General features: G+C 51.8%; 1 protein-coding gene across 1 annotated transcript; it reads right to left on the reverse strand.

Annotated features, from left to right (window-relative positions):
• Positions 1 to 114: 114 nt before the first annotated feature.
• PTGS1 (prostaglandin-endoperoxide synthase 1) lies at positions 115 to 21,867 on the reverse strand. The gene is given in 10 exon segments (NM_001003023.2): positions 115 to 1,235; positions 3,031 to 3,178; positions 6,523 to 6,809; positions 8,639 to 8,885; positions 11,340 to 11,423; positions 11,536 to 11,717; positions 14,160 to 14,303; positions 14,517 to 14,657; positions 15,015 to 15,131; positions 21,648 to 21,867. Coding segments are annotated over 10 exon segments (1,902 nt in total). The 5' UTR covers positions 21,844 to 21,867; the 3' UTR covers positions 115 to 879.
• Positions 21,868 to 23,645: the final 1,778 nt, after the last annotated feature.

Here is a 23,645-nt window from a genome sequence, read left to right on the forward strand (position 1 = left end):
GTGGAAGGTATCATGCTACGACCTCTAGCACATTGAGCTGGCAGCTTGGAGAAAGACCACTCCAGTGTCGCTTCTGCATCTGGGAATGGGATGAAAAGTAATACATAATAGGCATTTTGGAAAAAGAATTTTATTAGTTTCATGAGAAACAGCTGTCATGAGTCAAGACAAAGATGGCAACAGAGCTCTGGTGGCCTCCAACCAATGACCTGGAAAAAGCCCACCTGTTCTAGCTCCTTGGACCAGGGTCTGAGTCAGCGTCCCAGGAAGAACACTCTGCCCCCTAAGTCCTCGGGGCAGGCACAGAGGCAGGCAATGCACTCTGGTTAGGCTGTAGATTCTCCTGCTTTGGGGGTATCTCACTGAACAGGAAAATGAATCAAATTACCATTCTAGGCATTCAGAGCAAGACTGATCTGGCATACCAGCCACTATTTTGGATCAGCAATCAAGAGCACAACATTCTGAACTGCCAGTGAAAAAAATCAACATGCTGGAGGGCTGCCCAGAATTCTAGAATGCAAAATAAGAATCCCCTATCTTTCTAGATGATTCTGTCAGGAGCTTCACATTAGAGAATGCCTACGTCTTAAGTCAACCAGAAGTCTGACATTCTAGGTTGTCGGCCAGGAACCAGTGTTCTGGCTTGCCAAAGAAGCATCACTCCATCCATTCTAGATGGTCAACCAGGAATTCAGCATTCTAGAATAACAAACAAGACCATGATATTCCAGATAATGGGTGAGAGACACAAAGTTCTAAATGTTGACCTTGATATTCTTGAGGCAAACCAAAGACCCAACATTTGGGATTATTAACCCCAGCCTCAGCATTCTGGGATGACAAGTCCACCCTCCAGAATGCTGCTGCTCTGCCCCCTCAGAGCTCTGTGGACGGCCGCTGCACACCAGGCCCGCCATCCTGGTGGGGGTCAGGCACACGGAAGGAAACATAGGGACAAGTCTTGGTGTTAAGGCAGACCAGCTTCTTCAGTGTGGCTGTCTTGACCATATTGAAGCCCATCTCACCACCGAATGTGCTTGGCTTCCAGTACTCTGGAGAACAGATGGGATTCCCTAGGAGGCCCTTAAGGGAGAAGGGAGCCCCAATTTCTATCATACTCTCTCCAAAGATGGAGTTTGGATGGCACTTCTCCAGAAGAAGCCCCGGGTAGAATTCCAAGGCATCAATGTCTCCATACAGCTCCTCCAACTCGGCTGCCATCTCCTTCTCCCCTGAAAGGAGGGGAAGCTAGAGTCAGAGATGTGGTACCATTAAGGTTAATGTGAGGAGGGAAACTTCTAGGCCCACCTTTTTCTGAGGGAGAATATGGAACTTCAGAAGAGCAACTGAACAGCTGAGCACATGCCCTAACATCTGGCCTGGCTCACTGACCCTTCTTCCATGGCTGCATCTAGAGGAGAAATTTGCTGCTGAAGAAGGAGTCAAGGGCCTAGACTGGCCACCAGACAACATGTGACCTTCAGCAACTCATCTATCTTCTTGGTGCCCTAACTGCCCGAGGGAGACACTCTCCATCTGGTTCAAGTCCCTTTATGCTACTGGAGCTCAGAGATGTAATGTAACTTGTCCAACCTCACACAGAGATTTATTTAGTGCTATTTTCCCTCTCTGGACTTTCATGGGAGATTAAAGAGTAACAGAATTATGGGGAACTCTCTCCTCACAATGTGAGGCCCACATGTTCACAGACAGTGACTAAAGGGGACAGACATAGAGCTTCTCTATCTATTTCCTCAAACCCACCCTCTAGAAAGCACTAGTACACAGTCATGGGTCATATCACAACCTGGTCAAATCCTCCCACTGTTTGTGACAAGAGTTCCCAAACTCTTGGCTGCCCAATGACTAGACTCGAAGGAGAAGGAGAAGGAGAAGGAGAAGGAGAAGGAGAGAAGAAGAAGAAGAAGAAGAAAAGAATAAGACAGAGCCAAGAAGAATAGAAGAAGAGACGGAACGACGAAGACAGAAGAAGAAGAAGAAGAAGCCAGACCTCCGAAGATCCGAGTCTTCTGTCTTCTTCTTCGTCTAGCTTCTTCTTCTTTCTCCTTCTCCTTTGCCTCCCTCCTCCCTCCTCCTCCTCCCTCCCCCCTCCGCTCCTCCTCTCCTCTCCTCCTCCTCCTCCTCCTCCTCCCTCCTCCTCCCTCCTCCTCCTCCTCCGCCTCCTCCGCCTCCTCCAGTAGCAGAAGAAGAAGAAGAAGAAAGGGGCGGCTCAGTGGTTTAGCACTGCCTTCAGCCCAGGGCCTGACCCTGGAGACCCGGGATTGAGTTCCATGTTGGGCTCCCTGCGTGGAGCCTGCTTCTCTCTCTGCCTATGTCTGCCTCAGTCTCTCTCTCTCTCTCTCTCTCTCTCCCCCTCTCTCTGTCTCTCATGAATAAATAAATAAAATCTTTAAAAAAAAAAGAAGAAGAAAGTATACATATTGTACACACACACAGATTATTGGACACCATGCATGCCTACTGAATCAGAATCTCGGGGAGAGAGATATGGGATTTGGTATTTTAAAACCATTTTCTAGGCAATTCTTAAGCAGCTGGTCCATAAGTGGGTATTTAGGAACCACTAGGTGGAGTAAAACCCAAATCCTTTCACACAGAATCCAAATTTGGCTCCAATCTGCCATCGCTAACTCCCACCCTCCCCACACATAAGCACCTTGCTCCCACTGCTGTTCTCCCTAACAGGCTCATTCTTTATGACCTCTGCACCTTTGTACTTTCTGTTCTTCCACATAGAATACCTTTCCCTCTATTCTCCATCCAGAAAAATCCTTATTTATCTCCTTCAAACCCAGCTGAGAAGCCACTTTCTTCCCCCAAGTAGGGTCATTTGCTCCCATCATCCCCAACCCCCTCTCCAACACGGTGCTCACACCTCTCATGATCCCCACAGTCATAGCACTGGGGGGGGGGTGTGATAATAACCCCACTCTTTCCACAATGTCCCCCTCACTCTACTGAGAGTCCCTCAAAGGCAGGCCCTATGTTCAGGAAACAGCTGTTCACCTGTGAGTTCCTGGAAGGACATGTAGGGCCTCATGCCAAACCTCTTGCGGTACTCATTGAAGGGCTGCAGCCGCAACTCGCGGGATTCCTTGATGGTTTCCACAGCCACGTGCAGGACATGGTGGTCTATGTTTCTACCTCCACCAATCTGCCAAGACATAAACATAGCTGCAGTCTGAAAGCCAGGCCACACTGTCCCGGAGAACTTCAGGTCAGGAGCTCTTCCCAAGCACAGACAGAGCACGGCTGGACTCAGCAGCCACCATGCTAGGGACCTGGCCCGGGGTCTGCTGCTGTCATGCTTTCTCAGGGACACCCCTGAGTCTTAGCTTCTTCATCATTTAAGTGGCAGTGGGCCAGGAAGACATCTCCATTGCATTTAGGTGAGAATCCCAACATCCAGTTACAGGAGGTTCTACAACTATTAGGTTCATTAACTAGAATTCCATAAAAGAGGGGCCAGCATGGCACCAGCTCAAACAGAGGGGAAGGGCATTCTGGCCCTGGGAATGAAATGTAGAGAGGCAGAGGGGTTTCTGAGACAGCAAATGAGGGACAAATGGATGGACGGATATTAGTCTGGGGGGCTGAAGCTTTATGGCATACTTCAAATCCATTATTATCAACGAATACAGAGGGGGGTCTTACTAAGGAGTGTTTTTCAATTGGTTTTCATTCCCTGTTAAAAAAGTGAACCACTATTAACCAACCACCACTAGGAAAGATAAACTCAGAGCCAGATGGTAGGAACACAGAGTATCATTCACAGCAGTTAAAGCCACCCATGGGAACACAGGTGACTCTGTGTTGTTTCTCCTTCTGCCAAGTGTCCTGGGGGGGAGCGGTCATAAGCTAGCAGGGAGGGAGCTAAAATTTTGCCATGAAAACCATAGTGTATACACAATGTTAGCTTAACTAAACTTGGAGTTTAACTCCAAGACCAAGGGGTGGTGTGATATCCTGTGAAGGGAGATAAAATAGAGTTCAAAGCTCAGGGAACCTGGTAAGATCAAAAGTCCGCAGAGAAAAATTCTGATTCATAACAGTTAAGGAGTATTAGTCTAAAGAAAACTCAATTTTCTTTCATCTCATTGCTTGGGATGTATTGACAACGTCAATGCTTAAGAAAGAGTTTTGTTTAGATAAAACAAATATAATGGGGTAGGAAAGAGGAAAACCATGGTAGGATGAAATCATTCACCTTGGATCAAGGCTAGCAGAGGCCACTGCCTATCTCATCTCTGCCATTTACAAGCTGTGGGACCCTTGTGGGTTGATCTATGTCCCCCAAAGAGATATGTTGAAGTCTTAACCCCTAGCACCTGTGAATGTGACCTTATTTGGAAATAGATGTCATCAAGCAAAGATGAGGTCATAGCCCATTATGGGGATCCTGATCCAATAATGACTGGTATCCTGATAGAGAAAACAGACTCAGGGAGACTCCATGTTGGAGTGATGTGTCTAAGAGGATTGCCAGCAGCCAGCAGAAGCTAAGACAATGGCATGGAACACATTCTCCCCGGGAGACTTCAGAGAGAGCACAGCCCTGCCCATACCTTCTACCCTCCAGGAATATGAAATAATAAAATAAACTCAGTTTGTAGTCCTTTTTATGGCAGCCCTGGGAAACTAAGGCAGGGACCTTGGGCAAATTACTTGTTTCAGTTTCATCATATGCAAAAATGGGGAAGGTAAGAGCACCCACCTGATCTGGTTGCGGTAAACAAGCAAGATAAAGTATGCAAAGCAGTTATCATAGTGTTGGTCCCATGGTAACCCCCAAGATGGCAGCCATGCGTAGCAATGATCAGAGAAAGCCCTGTTTTATCGCTTCTCATGCTTTCTTGAGCATCCCAAGAGCCAACACACTTCTGTCGCCCTTCTGCCTCGGACCAAGTACAACACCAAGGCTTTTCATACAGTATCAAGGCTGTTCCTTGAAAATGCTTTGCAATCCATACAGCCCAACACAAAGCTAAAGCTACTGTCGCTGTTCATGTCTGTGTCCCCACAGAGAACAGAGGCCATAAACCAACAAGCAGCTGCCCATTGGTGGCAGTGCGCACTAATTCCAGTCAAATTACCGGTGGTAAACCTAAATCCACATGGTGCCACAATGTCATGATAAGGCTTGGGGACAAGGATCAGAGGGAAACAGGGGTGAAGGGAGCTGAGACAGAGGAGATAGGAGTTTCCAAGCATGGGGGAGGGGATATTTAGGAGGGAGCTAGTTAGAAATTCCAGGGAAAGGGCTATATTAGTTTGCTAGGGTGGCCATAACAAAGTATCACAGCACAGGTGCCTTAAACAACAGAAATTTCATTACAGTCTGGAGGCCAGAAGTTGAAGATTAGAGTGTCAGCAGGTGAGTTTCATTCTGAGATCTCTGTCCTTAGTTCACAGATGGCCCTCTTCTCCCTAAGTCTTCCCACTCTGCATGTCTGTATCCTAACCTCCTCTTCTTGTAAGGACACCAGTCACAGTGGGACTCACCCTTTGGCCTCATTTAAACTTAGTGACCTCTCTTAAGGCCCTGTCTCCAAATATAGTCACAGTTGAGACACTGGTTGTTAGGACCTCAACATATGAGTGGGGGATGGGGACAATTCAGCCCAAAACAGAGGCCTGTAATTTCATAAAGCCCTACTAGGTAAAGACACTTTCACATACATTACCATATCCTGAATGTCCTCGTGGTCCTCAAATCACCATGCCCTCTGATGTCCAGGCCCTTGCCATGCTGTCCCCTCCGCATGGAGCACGGTCATCCCCTGCCATCAATACTACTTCTTTCCCTGAGAGAGCTCTCTTCATCCTTTAGATCTCTGCTCAGACATCATCTCCTTATCTTACAGCTCTCGACTCTGGGTCACAAGCCCTCTCCAAGTTCCCAGAGCATCATAGGCTCTTTGTATTGTGGCTCTTAACATGTTTTTATAATTCTTTTTTTATAAAGATTTTTTTTTATTTATTCATAGAGACAGACAGAGAGAGAGAGAGAGAGAGAGAGAGGCAGAGACACAGGCAGAGGGAGAAGCAGGCTCCATGCGGGGAGCCCGACGTGGGACATGATCCCGGGTCTCCAGGATCACACCTCAGGCTGCAGGCGGCGCTAAACCGCTGCGCCACGGGGGCTGCCCTGCTTTTATAATTCTAATAACATCAAAAAAAGAAAGCACCCGACACAATGTTTTACACAAAGTACATGCTCATATGATGTTAGCTGTTATAGGAGTATCATTTCTCGCTAGGGTGTCAGTGCCAAGGGGACAAGGACCCAAGAACTATGTTGATCTTACTTGCCACTCTACCCCCAGCACCTGGTATTGCTGAATGAACAAAAGAACAAGAGGAAGAATAAAGGAATGGACGAGGGAATTTGGGAGTGACCTTGCCCCATGGAACAGAAGAGAACACTGGGGTTTGGGTCTGGGCCGGATGCTTCCCAGAACGCCCTGCCCGCTCCCTCTTCTCCCTGTCGAGGCATACCCGGCCGGCGCTCTGGCGAGAGAAGGCATCCACCAGGGCCTCGATCCCGTAGTGCGTCAGCATGGAGGTGTTGAACAGGAACTGCTCATAGCTGTACTCCTGGGAACCCACCCAGAAGGAGTCTGGCATGAGCGGGTGCCAGTGGTACAGCTGGTTGAACTCCATGGCGATGCGGTTGCGGTACTGGAACTGGGCGCTAAACAGCAGCTCCGGGTCGAACTTCAGCTGCAAGAAGTAGCCACTCAGCTGCTGCACATACTCCTCAATCACAATCTTGATGGTCTCCCCTGGGACAGAGGATGGGGACAAGGGTCAAGGAAGCACCGAGACCCAGCCACCGGGCTCGGCTCGGGAGGCAGGCCAGTTTGTGAAAGGTGCTTGCTTGCTCTTCACTTCCTTAGTGTGATTATTGTTGAATTCCGGGAGGCCACTTTCACTGTGTCTTTTTTTAAATGGGGGTGTGCCAACAAAGCGTTCCGTCTCAGGTCGGACCCGTGTCCCAAGACAAGAGCCCTCAGCTACTACCACGTTCCAAAGGGAGGTTGTCGGCTCCACTAAGCGGGACATGGAGAAGTGCCCAACAGTTGGGTCTGTGGCTAGGGGTGACCACCCTCCCATGGCCCATGGAAAGAGGTGAGAGCGGTCGCAACAACGGGAGAGTGGAGATGAGCTTCATGAGGGCTTCCAGCCTGCAGACACCCTCCAGGGCTGCCAGGGGGCTTCAGAGAGACCTCTCAGCTGCCACCGCAGCAAAACAGGGAGGCTGAGGGTAGAAGATGAATCTGGTCCCATTTATATTCCTCATATGTTCTTATATATCAGAATTCTCATAAATAGCTTTTCCTCGGCCCTCTCAGTAACCTGCTATAGAGTAAAGAGCCAGGAAAGAAACAAATTAAACATTCTGTAACGGAATGAAAACCAGTCATTTAGATCGGAAAAGAAACGGATTCTTTTGGCTGATTAGTCAGGAGACAAACTGGCTTCTAGCAAATTGATTTGGAGCCATGAAACTGGCCATCGGCGGCATCTAGAACCTGGCGTGACCATTTCTAGGCAATCTGAGCTTGGGCTGTGAAGGTAAACCTCACCTTCCTGCTCTGTAAAATGTGCGGGGTGATGCTACGGATAGGGCCGTTGGGAATAATAGACAGCACCTACCTGGCCCAGGGCCCCACATAATTGGGAGAATGATCACATGCAAGTGGGAAAGAGTGCTAGGTGTAGGCATGTGGGGAACCCTCCTGGTCCACTCAGGAAGGAGCTCCCCTGGGATGAAGGTTGTCGGGGAGGATGAACCAAAGCACTGGATATACGGCTTCATCACCTTGTTCACAGTTTCGAATAGCAGTCAACACTCTGAGCAGCCTCCAGCTATAGACTTGCCCTCTCTGATCAAAGTCTCCAAAATGCTGGGACTTAAGAACCAGCTCTTTCTTCTTCTCTAGGCTGTTCCTATCCCTGATGCCTGGCTCTTCCAGGCTTTAGTGAATCAGGCAATATAATTGGGACCAGCCATGCCCAGTGATGCCCAGAGGCAGGGAAAAGGGATTCCTGGTGACTCAGAGTGAACACAGTCTGGACAGGGGTGTCAGGGACCAAGCTCCCAGGCAGGAAACCATCTGACATTTTAGGCTGCAGACACGCCCCCATAGGGGACACAAAAATATCCTGTCCCTGAGTCACCCAGAAGCTACCAAACCCCAGGAAGGCAGATACACACAGGGCAGAAACAGGAGTATTCCAGAAGGCTGGTCAGGCTGGAGTCTGACCTGCACATGTTAGGGATGTCACTGTGTGCCTCTGGGGCAGTAGACAGGGAAACAGATTGGGGTGGCTAATCAAATCTGCTGCAAGTCACCCAGCTAATGATCAACCATCACGGCCACCCATTTTCTGAAGGCCTACTATGTGCTAAGTGCTTGTCATCATCTCAACAAATCCTTACAGTCATCATTAGCCCCAAATTCCAGATTTGGAAACTGAGCCTCGCAGAGCAGAAGAGCCCTGCTCAAGGGCTTATAGCTAGCATCTCGCCCCAACTCTCTCTCCCCAAGCCCCCCAACCCCTGCCTTTTAGGACAGAGGACATGACAGGGTAGGTCTGGAGTCCTTACCAATGAGGATGAGTCGGGCCGTCTGGAAGAGTTGCTCATCACCCCAAGTGGGGTGCTCAGCCTTCAGCAGGTCACACACACGATTGTGCTCACGCAGCCAGAGCGTGGCATAGAGCATGAGCCCAGGAAGCAGCCCAAACACCTCCTGGCCCACGGCCATCTGACTCTGGGGCAGAATGCCCCGTGGGTAGTGCATCAACACAGGCGCCTCCTCCACAGATGGCGGGTACATCTCTCCATCCAGAACCTGTGGGATGGGACCACCTGGCAACCCGGGGACAGCGTGGGTGCCTGCACTTGCCACAGCTGACATTCCCTAGTTACAGCTGTCCATGTCACACAGAGCAACTGCCCACCCTCCCTAACCAAGGCCTGCTAATTCTAGCTGATTCTAGTTCCTAAATCTTAGAATGGGTCCTTTTCTCTCTATCCCCTCTGCCACCCCCTACTTCTAACCACCCTCATCTTCCACGCTGACCCTTCTCGTCAGTGGCTCCCTATGTCAACCCTTGCCTCCAGACAGTCCATTCTCAGCACCGCAGCCAGAGTAATCCTTTAAAAAACACAAATTTAGTATCATGTCCTGGCTTCAAACCCTCCCACGTTCTCTCTCTGCTCTTGGCAGAAATTGGAAATCCTAAACACGCCCCATAGGTGTCTCCCCCTTCACCTGCAGTCATTCAGGTGTCCAGCCAACCGCATGCCCCTTCCCTCACTCCCTCTGAGTAGCACAAGCTGTCCATCCTCTCCAAGTCCAAGTCCAGGTACTGTTAGCCCAGAAAGCCCATTTCCACCCCCTTAGCCTCTTGAACTCCCCTCATCCTCCCTGAAGTTCTTGATTTATCTGATCTTCCTAGGAGGGAAGCCTTCCCCACCCTAACACTTCCCCAGCACCCTCATGGCCCCTTCCTAGTGGGCGATCACAAGTGTAACTGGTTCTATGGCAGATTTTTCATTTAGTCAATAACATACACGGACCTGTAGTAGGGCCTACCACAAGCCAAGTTCTGTTCTTAGCCTTAAAGATTCAGCAGTGAATTTTTTGCCTAGATTTTGGTTTGTTTAGATTTGTGTAGTCCAATAGGGGAGTGGCTAGTCACATGTAGCTGTTGAGCACTAGAAATGTGGTTGGTGTGAATGAAGAACTGAATCTGTGACTTTATTTCATGTAGATTTAAATCTTAAAATGGCTACGTCAGCAATTGGAACATCTTTATGCTCAGAACAACTTTGGGCATGTAAATCTACTTTCTAACTGTAACTTTGTGAAATCTAAATACAGATCAGAGATCTCTAGTGAAAAGTTGGCATCCAAGGAAAATGTGCTGTGAATATAAAATACAGATCAGTTTGAAGATTTAGCAGGAAAAAAAGAGAATGTGAGATATTTGTTTAATAATTTCTGTATTGTGGGGGGATCCCTGGGTGGCGCAGCGGTTTAGCGCCTGCCTTTGGCCCAGGGCGCGATCCTGGAGTCCTGGGATCAAATCCCACATCGGGCTCCTGGTGCATGGAGCCTGCTTCTCCCTCTGCCTGTGTCTCTGCCTCTCTCTCTCTCTCTCTCTCTCTCTCTGTGACTATCATAAATAAATAAATTAATTTAAAAAAAAATAATTTCTGTATTGAAAGGGAGACAGAACATGAGAGACTCCTAACTCTGGGAAATGAACTAGGGGTGGTGGAAGGGGAGGAGGGCGGGGGGTGGGGGTGACTGGGTGGCGGGCACTTAGGGGGGCACTTGACGGGATGAGCACTGGGTGTTATTCTGTACGTTGGCAAATTGAACACCAATAAAAAATAAATTTATTATTAAAAAAATGTATTATAGGGGAAAATATAAATACATGTGGTATGTTGTTCTATGGGATGCATACACATATAATACAAATAAAATATATAATATCTATAAAATAAAAAAAATTTCTGTATTGATTCCATGTTGAAATGGTAACGTGTTGTGCTGGCTATCCATAGGGTTAAATAAAATACATTATTAAAATCAGTTTCAGGGGCACCTGAGGGGCTCCGTGGTTGAGCATCTGCCTTTGGCTTAGGGCGTGATCCAGGGGTCCTGGGATCAAGTCCCACATTGGGCTCCCTGCAAGGAGGCTGCTTCTCCCTCTGCCTATGTCTCTGCCTCTCTCTGTGTCTCTCATGAATAAATAAATGAAATCTTAAAAATAAAATCAATTTCACCTGTTTATTTTTACCTTTTTCAATGTGGCCACCAGAGAAATTTTAATCACATATGTGGCTCACATCATATTTCTAGTAGACGGTGCTTGTGCAGGCACAAAGTCCTTGTGGAACAGGCATCCTAGCATTTGGGGGTGGCCCTAGATAGGCTGTGAGTTCCTTAAGGTCAGGACCCATTAACTCTCATGGTCAATGCTCAGTCACCTACATGAGGCACATCATAGTATCCAAATGATATGGTGGAAAATTTCAGTGTACATATGCAGACTGGAAATGTCCATCTCCTATCAAGCCTGGAAGTCTACCTCCCAGGAGAACATGAGAGGCCATGTCTGCTCCCGGTGTGCTTCTCTGGCCTGGCACCTTCTCCCTGGGTTCATTGTCTCTCTGATTCACACACTCCTCCAGCTCCTGCAGCTGGCCCTCCTAGGCTGTCACTATAGCCTCTGCCAGGGAAGACCACAGGAGGCCTCTCCCACTGCCCCACCTGTAAGCCCGGTGCTACCTGATACTTGAGTTTCCCATCCTTAAAGAGCCGCAGCTGATACTGACGGTCCAGATTGTCCCCATAAATGTGGCCAAGATCTACCTGAGGAGAGAAAGAGGGTCCACTCAGATCCCCAGGGGCTGCCTCGGCGGCGATGGCCTGCACGTGCTAAGTTGGGGTCCAGAGAAGTCCTGAGCCCCTCCTAGGTACTCACCCCATGGCCCAAGGCCTTGGTGAAGCCAGGACCCATCTTGCCAGAAGTTTTGAAGAACTGATGGGTGAAGTGTTGTGCAAAGAAGGCGAACATGAGGTTGGTGCCTTGGGGGTCAGGTATGAACTTCCTCCTGAGCAGGAAGCGACGGCCCAGGAGTTGGGCGTCTGGCAACTGCTTCTTCCCTGGTTGGGGAGGTGGGAAGGGGCAGTAGCTGCCTTCTGCCTCAGTCTCCCTGCCCCAGGACCTTCTGGGTTCTCTGGACCAAACTGGTCCACAGAGGAAGCCCAGAACAGCCTCCCTCCTACTGGATAGCCCTTGCACTTTCTCTAGCAAAAGACCCTAGAAATATTTATAGGTAAAAATAGCATGATATTTAGAATTTGCTATAGATTACTCATAAAAAAATAAGAGATGAAATAAGACTGGCAAATTATGGGTACATTTTGAAATGGAGAGATGGATACATAGCAGTTTATCATGCTTTCCTCTCAACTTCTGGATGTATTTGCAACTTTGAAAAAGTTAATCAAGAAGGAAGAAGAAAGAAAAGTAAATAAAACAAGAAGAAAGAAAAAAAGAACTTGGACTTCCTGGCCCTGGAGCAAGGTAGTCTGTGTTTAAAACTAGGGACATGGGTACCTGGGTGGCTCAGTGGTTGAGCATCTGCCTTTGGCTCAGGTCATGATCCCAGGGGCCTGGGAGTGAGTCCCGCATCAGGCTCCCCACTGGGAGCCTGCTTCTGCCTATCTCTCTGTTTTTCATAAATATATAAATAAAAATTTTAAAAATTAATTAATAATTAAGCAATTAGTTAATTACAACTGGGGATGCTGCCTGCTGACTGTGTAAACATAGAGAATTCACTACATCTTTCCGAGCCTCATTTTTTTTATCTGTAAAATAAGGCAAATGATACCTATTTTACGCAGTATTTTGAGGCATTCATGAGATAATATAAACATGACTGAGCACTGGTGTGATGGGATCTTATAAATCAAAGATCAGTGAACTTCAAACTTTTTCTGTAAGACAGCTAGTCAATATTTTTAGGCTTTGCCAACATATGAGCTCTGTCACCATCTATTCTGCTTTGCTGTAGGGGAAAACAGTCATAGATGACACCTAAACAAATGAATGTGACCAAGTTCTAAAAAAACTGTATTCACAAAGTAGGGAGTAGACTGGATTTGGGCTGTCGGCTGGAGTTTGCCAACCTATGTTAAATGACGCCAGTCTTTCCGTCTGGAGAAAAGACAACAGGTCATCTTGAAGCAGGTGTCTGTCATCATGAGAATAAGTATTAAGGGCCTTCCTTGGGGCACCTGCGTGGCTCAGTCGGTTAGGCGTTTGCCTTCAGCTCAGGTAATGATCTTGGGGTCCTGGGATTAAGCCCCATGTCAGGCTTCCTGCTCAGCAGGAACTCTGCTTCTCCCTCTCCCTCTGCCTCTCCACACCCCCCTACCTACTCATTCTCTCTGTCTTTCTCAAATAAGTAAAAATCTTCAAAAAAAAAAAAAAAAGAGCCTTCTTAATTCCATCAGTATCAGATAAGTCAGTACTGAATGCCCACACAGAAAGGAATGACGGAATTTTTGTGTTTTGGTAAAGGCATCCTTTTATAATACCTTAAACGAGTCCCAGTGTTGAAGGTTCAAGATCAATAGAACCTCTCTGGATTGAGATGGCCAACTGGTTTCCTCCAGCAGGCAAGAAGATCAAGCACCCCAAAGGAAACTCACCAACAGGGAAGTTGGAGGGAGTGGTCTACACCCTATAACCTGGAATCATGACTCAGACTGACACCGAGCAAGGACTGGTTCCTGCAAAAGGCTGGCAGAGTCCAGAAACTGCCAGATCCAGCTATCTGGTAGGATAGTCATGCCTTAGGTATAGTAGCTAAATATGTGAGTGCAAACCATCAGAGTAGTGCCCTAGAGACCCAAGTAAGGACATCAATACGTATGCAACATTCTCAATCAGCAAAGACTCACAACCACGGGACTGCTCAGGACAGGCATTCAACAGCCAGGAACAGAAGTGATGTCAATGGTGGACCAACGCTTCTCTTGTTTCCTCTATACTGGAAGCAGACTTCATGGCTCTGAACTGAGTAAACCCCTGGGTTTTTGGGCAATCAAGGGGGGGAGTGGGAAGAAAGATTTAGGAAGAAGACTCCTGTCAGTGAGACCAAGTGGGGTCTCAGGCAACTAAAGGAAAGAACTCTTACTGATGAAGCACAGTAAACTACACCAGTGAAGAGCCAAACATGGAGTTAGCAACCAAAAAATAGCACGCTATTCCTTCCTACATCTCAATTTTTAAGTCCCCCCACCCCATTCCAGCAGGAGCCTACCAATTCAGGAGACAAGGGTTCAAGTAAAGAGGCACCCTGGAAATACAGAAGCACTAGTCTGACTCTGCCCTAACTTTCTAGGTGACCTCAGCAAGAGGCCCTCATTCCCTAGCCCTGTCCTTGTCTGTGGCTCTGGATATGTCATATATCTTGCCTTGGTCCACCCGTCTCAGAAATGGGTCAATAATTGCTCTTCCACCTGCTTTTTCCCAAAGAGAACAGAGCATCTCTGTGACCCCTAGGCCCAGCTCCCTAACCCCATCTCCATTACCTTTGGTCCCCATGGGCGTGGGGCAATCTTGGGGCACAGAGGGCAGAACACGAGTGTAATAGCTCACATTGGAGAAGGACTCCCAGCTGATGTAGTCATGCGCTATGTTGTAGGTGGGAGGACTGGGGATAAGGTTGGAACGCGCTATAGAGGATGAAAACAGTGGTGACAATGGGTTTCCCATCCCTTGTTACACCCCCTTCCCCCCCTCCTCTTGGGTTGGACATGTTGAATCTGGCATCACAGTCTCCCACCCACTGTCCTTATCAGATGTCAAGAATTCCAAGAGCTGGCAGGATTTCTTGCTCCCCAGATTGCGGCGGGGGGGGGGGGGGGGGGGGGGCGCACTCCACTCACCTGTGAGTACCAGACGCATGAGCATGTCACGGATGAAGGTGGCATTGATGAATTCCCAAAACCAGCGCCCATGCGTCAGCAGGAAGTGGAGGAAAGAGGGACTGGGGCGCAGTGAATTCCGGAGCCAGGTCCACAGCTCGGCTGCAGGGATAGTAGGAGGCACTCAGTCGGGATCAGAAGTATCCGGAGTGGAAGATGGGACCTGGAAACTTGGCCAGGATGGAACCAGGTAGAACACACAGGGCAGGGTAAGGGTGGAAAGTTGGGAGACGTGACACATGACAGAGCCAGAAGCAGATGTGAGTGAGGGCAGGGGCGGGGGCCAGGGTGTGAGCTCTGCCACAGCAGGGTCAAGGAGAGGGCCAGAGGTCAAAGCCAGGCAAGGAAGGAAGACAGAGCCTTGGCCGGGGGTGAGGGCAGGATGTCGGTGGGTCTCGGGACTAGCCCAGGGGAGTCAGGGGGGCCAGGACAGGAGTGGGGGCAGGAGGCCCAGCTCACGGATGGTGCAGTTGGGGCCAGAATAGCCCGTGCGGGTGCAGTCACACTGGTAGCGGTCAAGGCCGAAGCGGACACAGATCCCTTGGTGCTGACATGGGTAGTAACAACACGGGTTCACTGCAGGGGAGAAGCAAAGATCACAGACCACTCTAAAGTGATCCCCCAACCCCCATTCTGCCCTGACAGGGAAGTGTAGGGCCAGACTTAGGGCATGGACTCAAGTCACAGCTCTGTTCTAACTCATTCAGGGGCCCTCTCTAGACTTCGGTGTTCACCTCGGGGGTCCTCTCTGTTGTCCCAGTCATGCACAGAAGTCCCCGGCCCTGCCTTGATCAGGCCCTGCTCTGGTCTCCAGCCCGGTCCACACTGTGCCCCCAGGGGAAGTCCCCTCTCTTCCCTGCTGCTGTCAGGGTAGGGTAGGGAAAGAGTCCAGACCCCAACTGGGACACCAAAGGTTAGGAAACAGCTGATAAGATACTGCAGCCACAGAGATTTCTAGAGCGTTCACTTCCTGCCAGGTCAGAGCCCAGCACCAAGGGCAGGGTTTGTGGATAAGGAAGGGGGGCTTCTCTCAAACCAGCCCCTAAACTCTAGGCACCTGGATACTAGGAAGGTGAGAGTGTCCACCTTCTCTCTATTTCTGCAGAAGTGGGGTAAGAGCGGGAATCGTAATGCCCACTCACAGATAGGGAAACTGAGGCCAGATAAGGCGAACCTCACGCAGGTCACCCAGAAAGTCATACCAGACAAACCGCCTTTCACTTCCACCCCACCACCCGCAGACCCAACACTCAAGCCCAAGGAAAGAATTTTCCCAGATCCCTGTAGACAAAGTGTGGGTTTGAGGGAAGTCCCAGCCGTGGCCCATGTCAGAGTGGATTCTGGGCTCCAGGATCTTGAGGAAGGTCAGGGACCAAGGAAACAGCACAGATAGGGTTGGAAAAATCTCCTGAGTTGGTGAATGGAGCTCTGGTGTCAGCCCTCCTGCCTCCTGGTGAAATCCCCACCAGTACGTCCCTCCTTGTGTCTAATTCAGGTCTTGCCGACCACAGCCCCTTTGCTCAGATCTGCACTGCTTTAGTGATTCTTCAACAGCAGAGTCAGAGACTTCTCAGGGCTCATTTGGTGTTCATTACAGCTCAGTGAGGGAAACCGAGGGTCAGGGAGAGGGGGAGGCTTGGCCAAGGACATAGAACAGAGCAGGGCTCTCCTTGTAGACCCAAGTCTCCTGGATCTTGGCAAGGGCTGCTTCCCTGGTCTCATATCAAAAACACCAGACTCCATTGAGCAAACACACTTCCTCATCCAAGTTCAGAACCAACAGTACTTGGAACTCCTATTCTTTGCACCACTGATTATTGGGAGCCAAGAGGGTAGCAACAGGCGGTAGAAGGGTGTTGTTATCAGAGGGCATGGCCCTAGGCAAGGACTGACCCCTTCACTCTCAGCCTCTTCACTTTGCAGCACGGGGGCTGGAGAGCAGAGTCCTCCTGGCCCCCACCCAGGGGAGCACCCCAGCAGCAGCAGCACTCCCCCCAACACACACACGCACACACACACACACACAGGCGTGCCAGCAAGAAGAGAATCGCAGGAATCATGCAAATAGTTTTCCTTAAGCCCTGGCAACTCCCACATCGCACAATGGCGTCCCTGTGGAACCCTGTAGGGATGCAGCAGGGTGGGGCCAACCGGAAGAGGGCTGGACAGAAATGGCCTTATCAAGCCAACACAGGCAGACCCAGCGGACAGGACTCAGCCTCCCCTCCCAAAGCCACAGGCCCAGAAATGCCAAGGAGGGTGAGTGGATGATCACCCACAGCTGGCTTGGGGCTCTCCTCATTGATTCCTCCTGCTCAGGACGCTCTGTCCACCTGCCCACCTCACCTGCCCAGGAGCCCCGGAAGGCCCCGCCATGTGGCTCCCAACCCTGACACACGAGGCCCTCTGTCACAGATGGGTCAGTCCTACCACCAAGCAGGCACAAGGCTAGAAGCCCAGCCTTTCTCTGGGCTCATCTTCCCCACCCTTGTTGCAGCGGGGCTCTCAGAAGGACTCCAGGAGCTGTGGCAGCCCCATCCCTTGGCCCCAAAGCCAAAAGCTCTCCTTCCTTTGCCCAGAGGGCTGCTCTTCTCTAACCAAGCCCTCCAGGGCCACCTGACCCTCCCAGGGAGCTCACCTCTTGCATCTTCCAGAAAATCTCCCCTGAGAGTCCTTCGCCCTGCTCCATGTTCCCACTTGGCCTGCTTCTCTCCACCATGAGCCCCCCCAGAGAAGGGGCCACGCTTCCCCCCCACTTTCTCCTTTCTAACACTGGCCACGCCCACACTCGAGCTCCACCCGAGAGGATCCAGCCACCCACAGGATCCAGATGTGCTGGCCAGAGCTTGACAAATGTTTGCGGAGTTCATAAAATGAAGCCAAGAGAGTGGCGACCCTCTTTGGCGACCCTTGGCCAAAAAGCATCCCTCATCCGTGGTAGCCCGCTCTGAGGGCCAGCCTGGAGCCTTCCCGCTGCCTGCCCCGGAGTTCTGACCCAGCTCCTGCCCACATCCCTCTCCTGCCAGCAGAGATGTGCCCAGGGACGGCTCCTCCCACCCGGCGCAGCTGTCCAACCTTCCCTCCCTCCTGCTTCGTGATGTCTCCATAAACACCAGCCGCCCTGGGCAGGAAAAGCTCCCCAGTGAGGACAACAGCTGTCACTGGGGTCCCTGGGTGTCCGGGTGGGCGGGGAGGAGCTAAGTGCCTCTTCCCTGGGATGAGCCTGAGCACACTGGACTGTCACAGTTGCCAGGAATTCCGGGGCTCTAGCAACCACTCGCAGCCCTGCGTGCCTCCTACTCTTTTGTATCTGCTCGGCAGTCCACGGGGGCACTCCACAGGACGGGGGAGAAGACTCCCTGTGGCACAAATGAGGAATGTGAGGCTCAGGAGCAGGAGTCTGGCCCCAAGCCCCACAGCTTTGAAGTGGCAGAGCCAAGACTTGGACTCTCTTCTCTTTTCCTCCCTTCTTTCCCCTGGAGGTTCCCAGGCCTGGATCTGGGAAGCGGATGGGGTAGGACAGTCACTTTGATCCACGAACTGGGAATGACCTCAGAGGGATCACCATTCCCTGCCGCAATTAGAGTTCTAGGACTTCTCACAAAGAAAGGCCTTCCTTCAGTCTAACTTAAATCCAGCATGCTTTCATGCCAGTTCTGCTCTGTGTTCAGTGGAGGACACCCTGTATAATGAACCATCCAGAAAGGGACAGCTGGGTGGTTCAGTGGTTGAGCGTCTGCCTTTGGCTCAGGGCGTGATCCTGGGGTCCTGGGATTGAGTCCCGCATCGGGCTCCCTGCGTGGAGCCTGCTTCTCCCTCTGCCTGTGTCTCTGCCTCTCTCCATGTCTCTCATGAATAAATAAATAAAATCTTAAAAAAAAAATCCAGAAAGAGAAGTGGGGAGATATAGGCACCAAATGTACTAAGTTCCCAGTACAGGGCCAGGTACCCGGTAGGTGTTGGGGAAAATGTATCAAGAGAGTGGCTGTTTTTTACCAGTTGTATATTTTCAGGCATGTCCCTTCCACCCTCCAGTCCTCATCCCTATGTATCCCAGAAAGGGGATGGAGCAGACAAGCTCTAAGATGCCTCCTTTTCTGCCTCTTCTGCCTTCTTCTCTACTCTGGTTCAAGCACATCTATCCCCATAAAGGCCAGGAGGACTCCATTATTTGCATCACTATGAATCCCCCAGCCCATCAGCTGAGAACCTTGCAACTTGCTCTCACTGAATCTTTAAGCCACCCCAGAGGTGGGGTTGACCAGCCTACTCATCCCACACATATTCCCACAGATGAGACTATCCAGGACTGTCTAGCTCCAGGACTTTCTGAGGATTCAGACAAAGAAATGTCCCCAAGCCCAGGAGTCAGGGCTCCGGGCAGGGTATGGGAACACTATGTCCACCGGGATGCAGAGGGTACCTTGCAGGTAGCAAGAGGGACCATTACAGGGACTGAGCTGAAATCTCCTAAGAATAATATTTAGAGAAGCTCTAGGGGTTTGGCTGCCAAAGAGCCGGGGGCGGGGGGGGGGCCTGACTAACCAGACCTGGGCCCCAGTTCCTACACTCAGTGGAGATAGCAGCCAGAGCTGAGGCACCAGCACACGAGGCCCCATCAGCTGGGACCCCCCTGCTGGGAGAGTCTGCTGGAGAGGAAGCCCCCCCCCGCCCAAAGGCCCAGCTGGTACTGCAGATAGGAAGCAGCCAGCTGTGTGCAGCAGGGGGGGGGCTCTTCTCAGGCTGGGTTCCCCCCTGCCATGTGCCAGGGCTCACTGGCCTCAGGACCCTCTTGCACAGAGCTCAGAGCCATGTATCTCTTGCCAAGGAGAGAATACTAGGCCAAGTCCAGGTGCTGGAGGTGATGAACTGGAGCATTAAGACTCTGCTTGCATGGCCTTACCCTCCAAGCCAGACTCAATCTCCTCCCCTACACAAGAAATCAAAGCAACATTCTCCCTGCCATCTGCCACCTGCCCCTAGGTGAGTCTGCAGCCCTCATCTCCTGGGGGTTGGCCTTTGCTGTACCTCTAAGGGCACCCAGAGGCTCTGGCTTCCCAGGGGAGATGCCCAGGCGTCTTGCCTCACAGATCTGAAGTAGAGTACAGCCCCCGCATGCAGTTCCTTGCTGTTCCTTCCTTGACCCTGGCAACAATGCTCCTTAAAGTCTCCTGGCCTCCAGTTCTGCCCCAAGTTACCTGTCCCACCCACTCACCCTCAGGCCCGAGTCCTGTCTCCTCACCCACATCCAAAGGCCCTTGCCAGCCAGCACCTGCCTCTTGTCCCACTCCTAGGTTCCCATCTGCCTCCCAAGGTGCAGAGCTTTAGGCTTCTGCTCTGCCATCACTTCCATCAGAAAGACCTTACAGAGTCTCATAGTAAAGCCTCAGAGTCCTTCTCGTCACTCACCACCTCCTGGGGATCTAAGTCAGACATTAGCACCTCCAGGAAGCCTCCCTGGGTTCCTCACCCTGGAGAGGAAACTGCTCCCTGCCTGGAGCCTCACACACCCCTGTGTGTCCCGCAGTCGTGACCCCGGACCCCCTCTGGATGACAGTCTATGGGCATTTCTGACTCCCTGTGAGATCTGGGCCCCTCTCAGCTCTGCACCTCCAGCTCCAGCCAAAAACTTAAAGCAAGTCCTTGGGAATGTTTGTGGAGTGAAAAGAGTAATTCCATTTAAACACTTGTGATATAAAGATAAGTAGAAAAGACAAAAACAAAACGGCACAGACCAGGGCTCACTGGGCATTAGTGAACACGCCGGTAGACAGGCAGGCCAGCCCTTGTTGCCCTGGGGGACTGGAGCCTCAGCACGGCGGGGTTGAAGCCTCAGAGGAAGTGGTGTGCTGATCCAGGGGCTGACAAATCGGTCACTCATGCAGCCTGGTCAGCCCCAGCTCTGCTGCTGGGTCTCAGATAAATGGACCCCTCTGGACCTCAGCTCTCCCTTCTGTAGAATGGGTCTGACACATCTCCCCGGCAGGGCTGCCGTGAGCACCAAGAAGTAGAGGCGTAGCTGGGCTTTGTAGACTGTAAAGTGCTGGTCACATGAGTCTTCTTTCTCTTCTCCCCATGAACTGGGCCTCTGCTTATCTCCAAACTCTGGAAGCACCCTCCACCTGGCTTCCCCAAATGCCACCTACTCAAAAGCCTTTCCTCTGGGAAATCTGGGCTGATTCACAGTCCTCATAGGCATCTTTCTTCTCTCAACTGAGCTCCAAGTCCTTACAGCATCACAACAGAAAACTCAGACCCCTCTCTGCAACCACCTTCCCACCAGCCCTCTCTGGCCCACATTTTCCCCCAGAGGGGAAGTGGAGACCCAGAGACCATATGGCGAGGTGGTGGAGGAAGGTATGCCCAGGACTTGCACACCTGCACATGTGCATGCATGCGCGCGACACCACACACACACACACACACGCCAGCCATAAGCTCGGGGAGGGAGGCCTGCTGAGGGTGGAGTTGAATTCCTTCACCCGGAACCTGGTACATGCATGGCAGGGGAGCAGGAGTGGTGGAATTTTACAGGATCTGACTTTCCCCATCATCTCCTGCGTGATGAAACAGGGTTCTTGGAGGGGAATGGTGGTGCTTGCCTGGGGTGGGGTGGGTGGGGTTGGGGCTCTGTGGAAAGACCTTTCGAAGTGCCTAGAGTAAGACAGATTGCGATTTCAAGTTTAAACGCTTGGCCCACCATGTGCTGTGTGAGCTAGAGAGAATTAGGGCACCTGCCTGAGCCTAAATCAGCTGCCCAGTGGGAACCTCACGGCTGAGGATTTAAAGGGCAGGGTTGTTGGGGGCAAGGCAGCTGGGACAGCTGGGGGCCCGGGGCAGGTCAGGGAACCGCAGAGGCGCTCTCCCTTCCGCCAAGGCCCAGTCTCCCAGCCTGCCCTACCCCCCCCCCCAATAGCCTGTGGGCCCTAGCCAAGGCCCCTCGCCCCTGGGGGTCTTCAGAGCGCCCTGCTCCCACCAGCAGAGTCGGCTCCCTCCCCCATCCCAGGCCCACTGGGCAGAAAGGGGAAGCTGGGTGGGCCCCCGGGGAGGAGGGGCCAGGCCGGGGCGCAGGGGCGAGGGGGGGCCGCCTACCAGGCGCCGGGGTCCGGGCTTCCGCGGGCAGGACCGGGGGCGGCGGCAGCAGCAGCAGCAGCAGCAGGAGCAGCGGCCACCGGTGCAGGCGACTCCCCCCTGCGGAGCGAGAGGTGAGGGCTGGGCCTGGCATTCGAGGCTCCCCCGGGAGGCGAAGAGGGTTCCTGGGGGCCTCAGGGTCGAACTCACGGCTCATAGCTCTGGGCGGCTGCTGCGCTCGGGGTGCAGACTGCGGGCTCCCGGGGCGCCGGTGCCAGGAGCTCCCGCCGCGCCGGGCCCGCCCCCCGGCTCCACCTCCGCAGCCCGAGGTCCCCTCGGCGCCCCCGCCCGCCCGCTTACTTCCTCTGCTCGGCTCCAGCAGAAACACGGTATTGGTTATTCTGATCCCAACTAAGGCGATTTCCCCGAGACCCTTGAGGCACTTGAGCCTTTGAAGCCAGAGGCACCAGAATCGTGTCCATTTGGTAGACTGGAAACTGAGGCCCAGAGATTATGGGCAGTGCTGAGGTCACCCAAGTCTTCAGGGCAGACCCCAGAGTACCTCAGGCTAGAAGTGGCCCCCAGAGTGGAAAAGGGGGCAGTCCAGGCTGGCATGCATGTAGTTTCTGGATGAGAAACCCACTCAGACAGACCCAACAGGGAGGACTGGCTACACCCGGAGGGCCTGGCTCTGCCGCCTTTTTTTTTTTTTTTTAATTTTTTTATTTATTTATGATAGTCACAGAGAGAGAGAGAGAGAGGCAGAGACACAGGCAGAGGGAGAAGCAGGCTCCATGCACCGGGAGCCCGACGTGGGATTCGATCCTGGGTCTCCAGGATCGCGCCCTAGGCCAAAGGCAGGCGCCAAACCGCTGCGCCACCCAGGGATCCCCTGGCTCTGCCTTCTGAGGCCACAGGTCTGTCTGACCTCTGCTGCCAGAAAACCAAGAGACCTGAGCTCCAATCCAGCCTCACAGCTTACTAGCCGTGTCACCTTGACCTGGTAGTTACCCCTTTCTGGTCTTCAGTAGTCTCATCTACAAAACGGGGATAATCACAAGAACCATCCCCGAGGATTGATAGGAGATGTGGTGAGATCCTGTACACAAACCTACTGATGCAATGATCAGTTATTAGGCGGCATTGTTTTCAGAGATCTCCCAACTCCTGGCACTCTAGCCAGACTCACATCTGCCTGCCAAGCTTCCAACGCCAACATCTAGTTCCTGGTTTTTATAGATGGGGCCACAGATCCTAGCAGAGGGAAGGGATGGGTGCAAGGTCACGCAGTCTCCTGATCATCCACAGATTTTCTCCCTCAGTTTCACCAGCACACTGAGCCATCCTGTGGGCTCCACAGAAGGGATGCCTGGCATAAGGACCGAGAAGTCCTTGGGCCAATTCCCAGGGTGGGAGGGTGAGAATCACAGGTGTAGGGTAGGAACCATGCCAGGTGGGAGAAGTGAAATGTGCTGGGCAGCCCCTCCTAGGTCCCCACCCAAACTGTTCCTGTGCTCCACTAGGACAAAAGCCAGCTGCCCCGGGGAAACAGAGCAAGCCAGGGCCGACCTGGGGAGGGAGTGGGGCAGATAGAAGCCCTAGGGCCCTGGGGTGCAGGGACAGGCCTCAGCTCCCCTCGTGCACACACACACACACACACACACACACACACCCATCGCCTAACACAGGTCCAGGGCCCTCTGGTATCTGGCGAGGAGCTGTAAGTCATGGATAATCAGCAAAAGGGATGGGGTTGGGGTAGAGATTCAGGGGTTCAGATACCAAAGAAAAAGGGACTTTCTGGTGCTGAAGAAAGGAGAGGAGAGCTTGAATGAGACCCATTTCTATTACAGGCCCTCTAGGCTCTGGGCCTGCCTGAACCTTCTGCTGACTCCTTATCCCCAAGCTACTCTTTATACTCAAAGGGACTAACACTTGAGTGGCCCTGGCCTTGGGAGAAACAGCCTTAGGCTGGGAGTCAGGGGAACTGGGTCCAAGTCTCAGTTCTTCCAGGGACTG

The sequence above is a fragment of the Canis lupus genome, chromosome 9, assembly GCF_011100685.1.
Source record: "Canis lupus familiaris isolate Mischka breed German Shepherd chromosome 9, alternate assembly UU_Cfam_GSD_1.0, whole genome shotgun sequence".
NCBI lineage: Eukaryota > Metazoa > Chordata > Mammalia > Carnivora > Canidae > Canis > Canis lupus.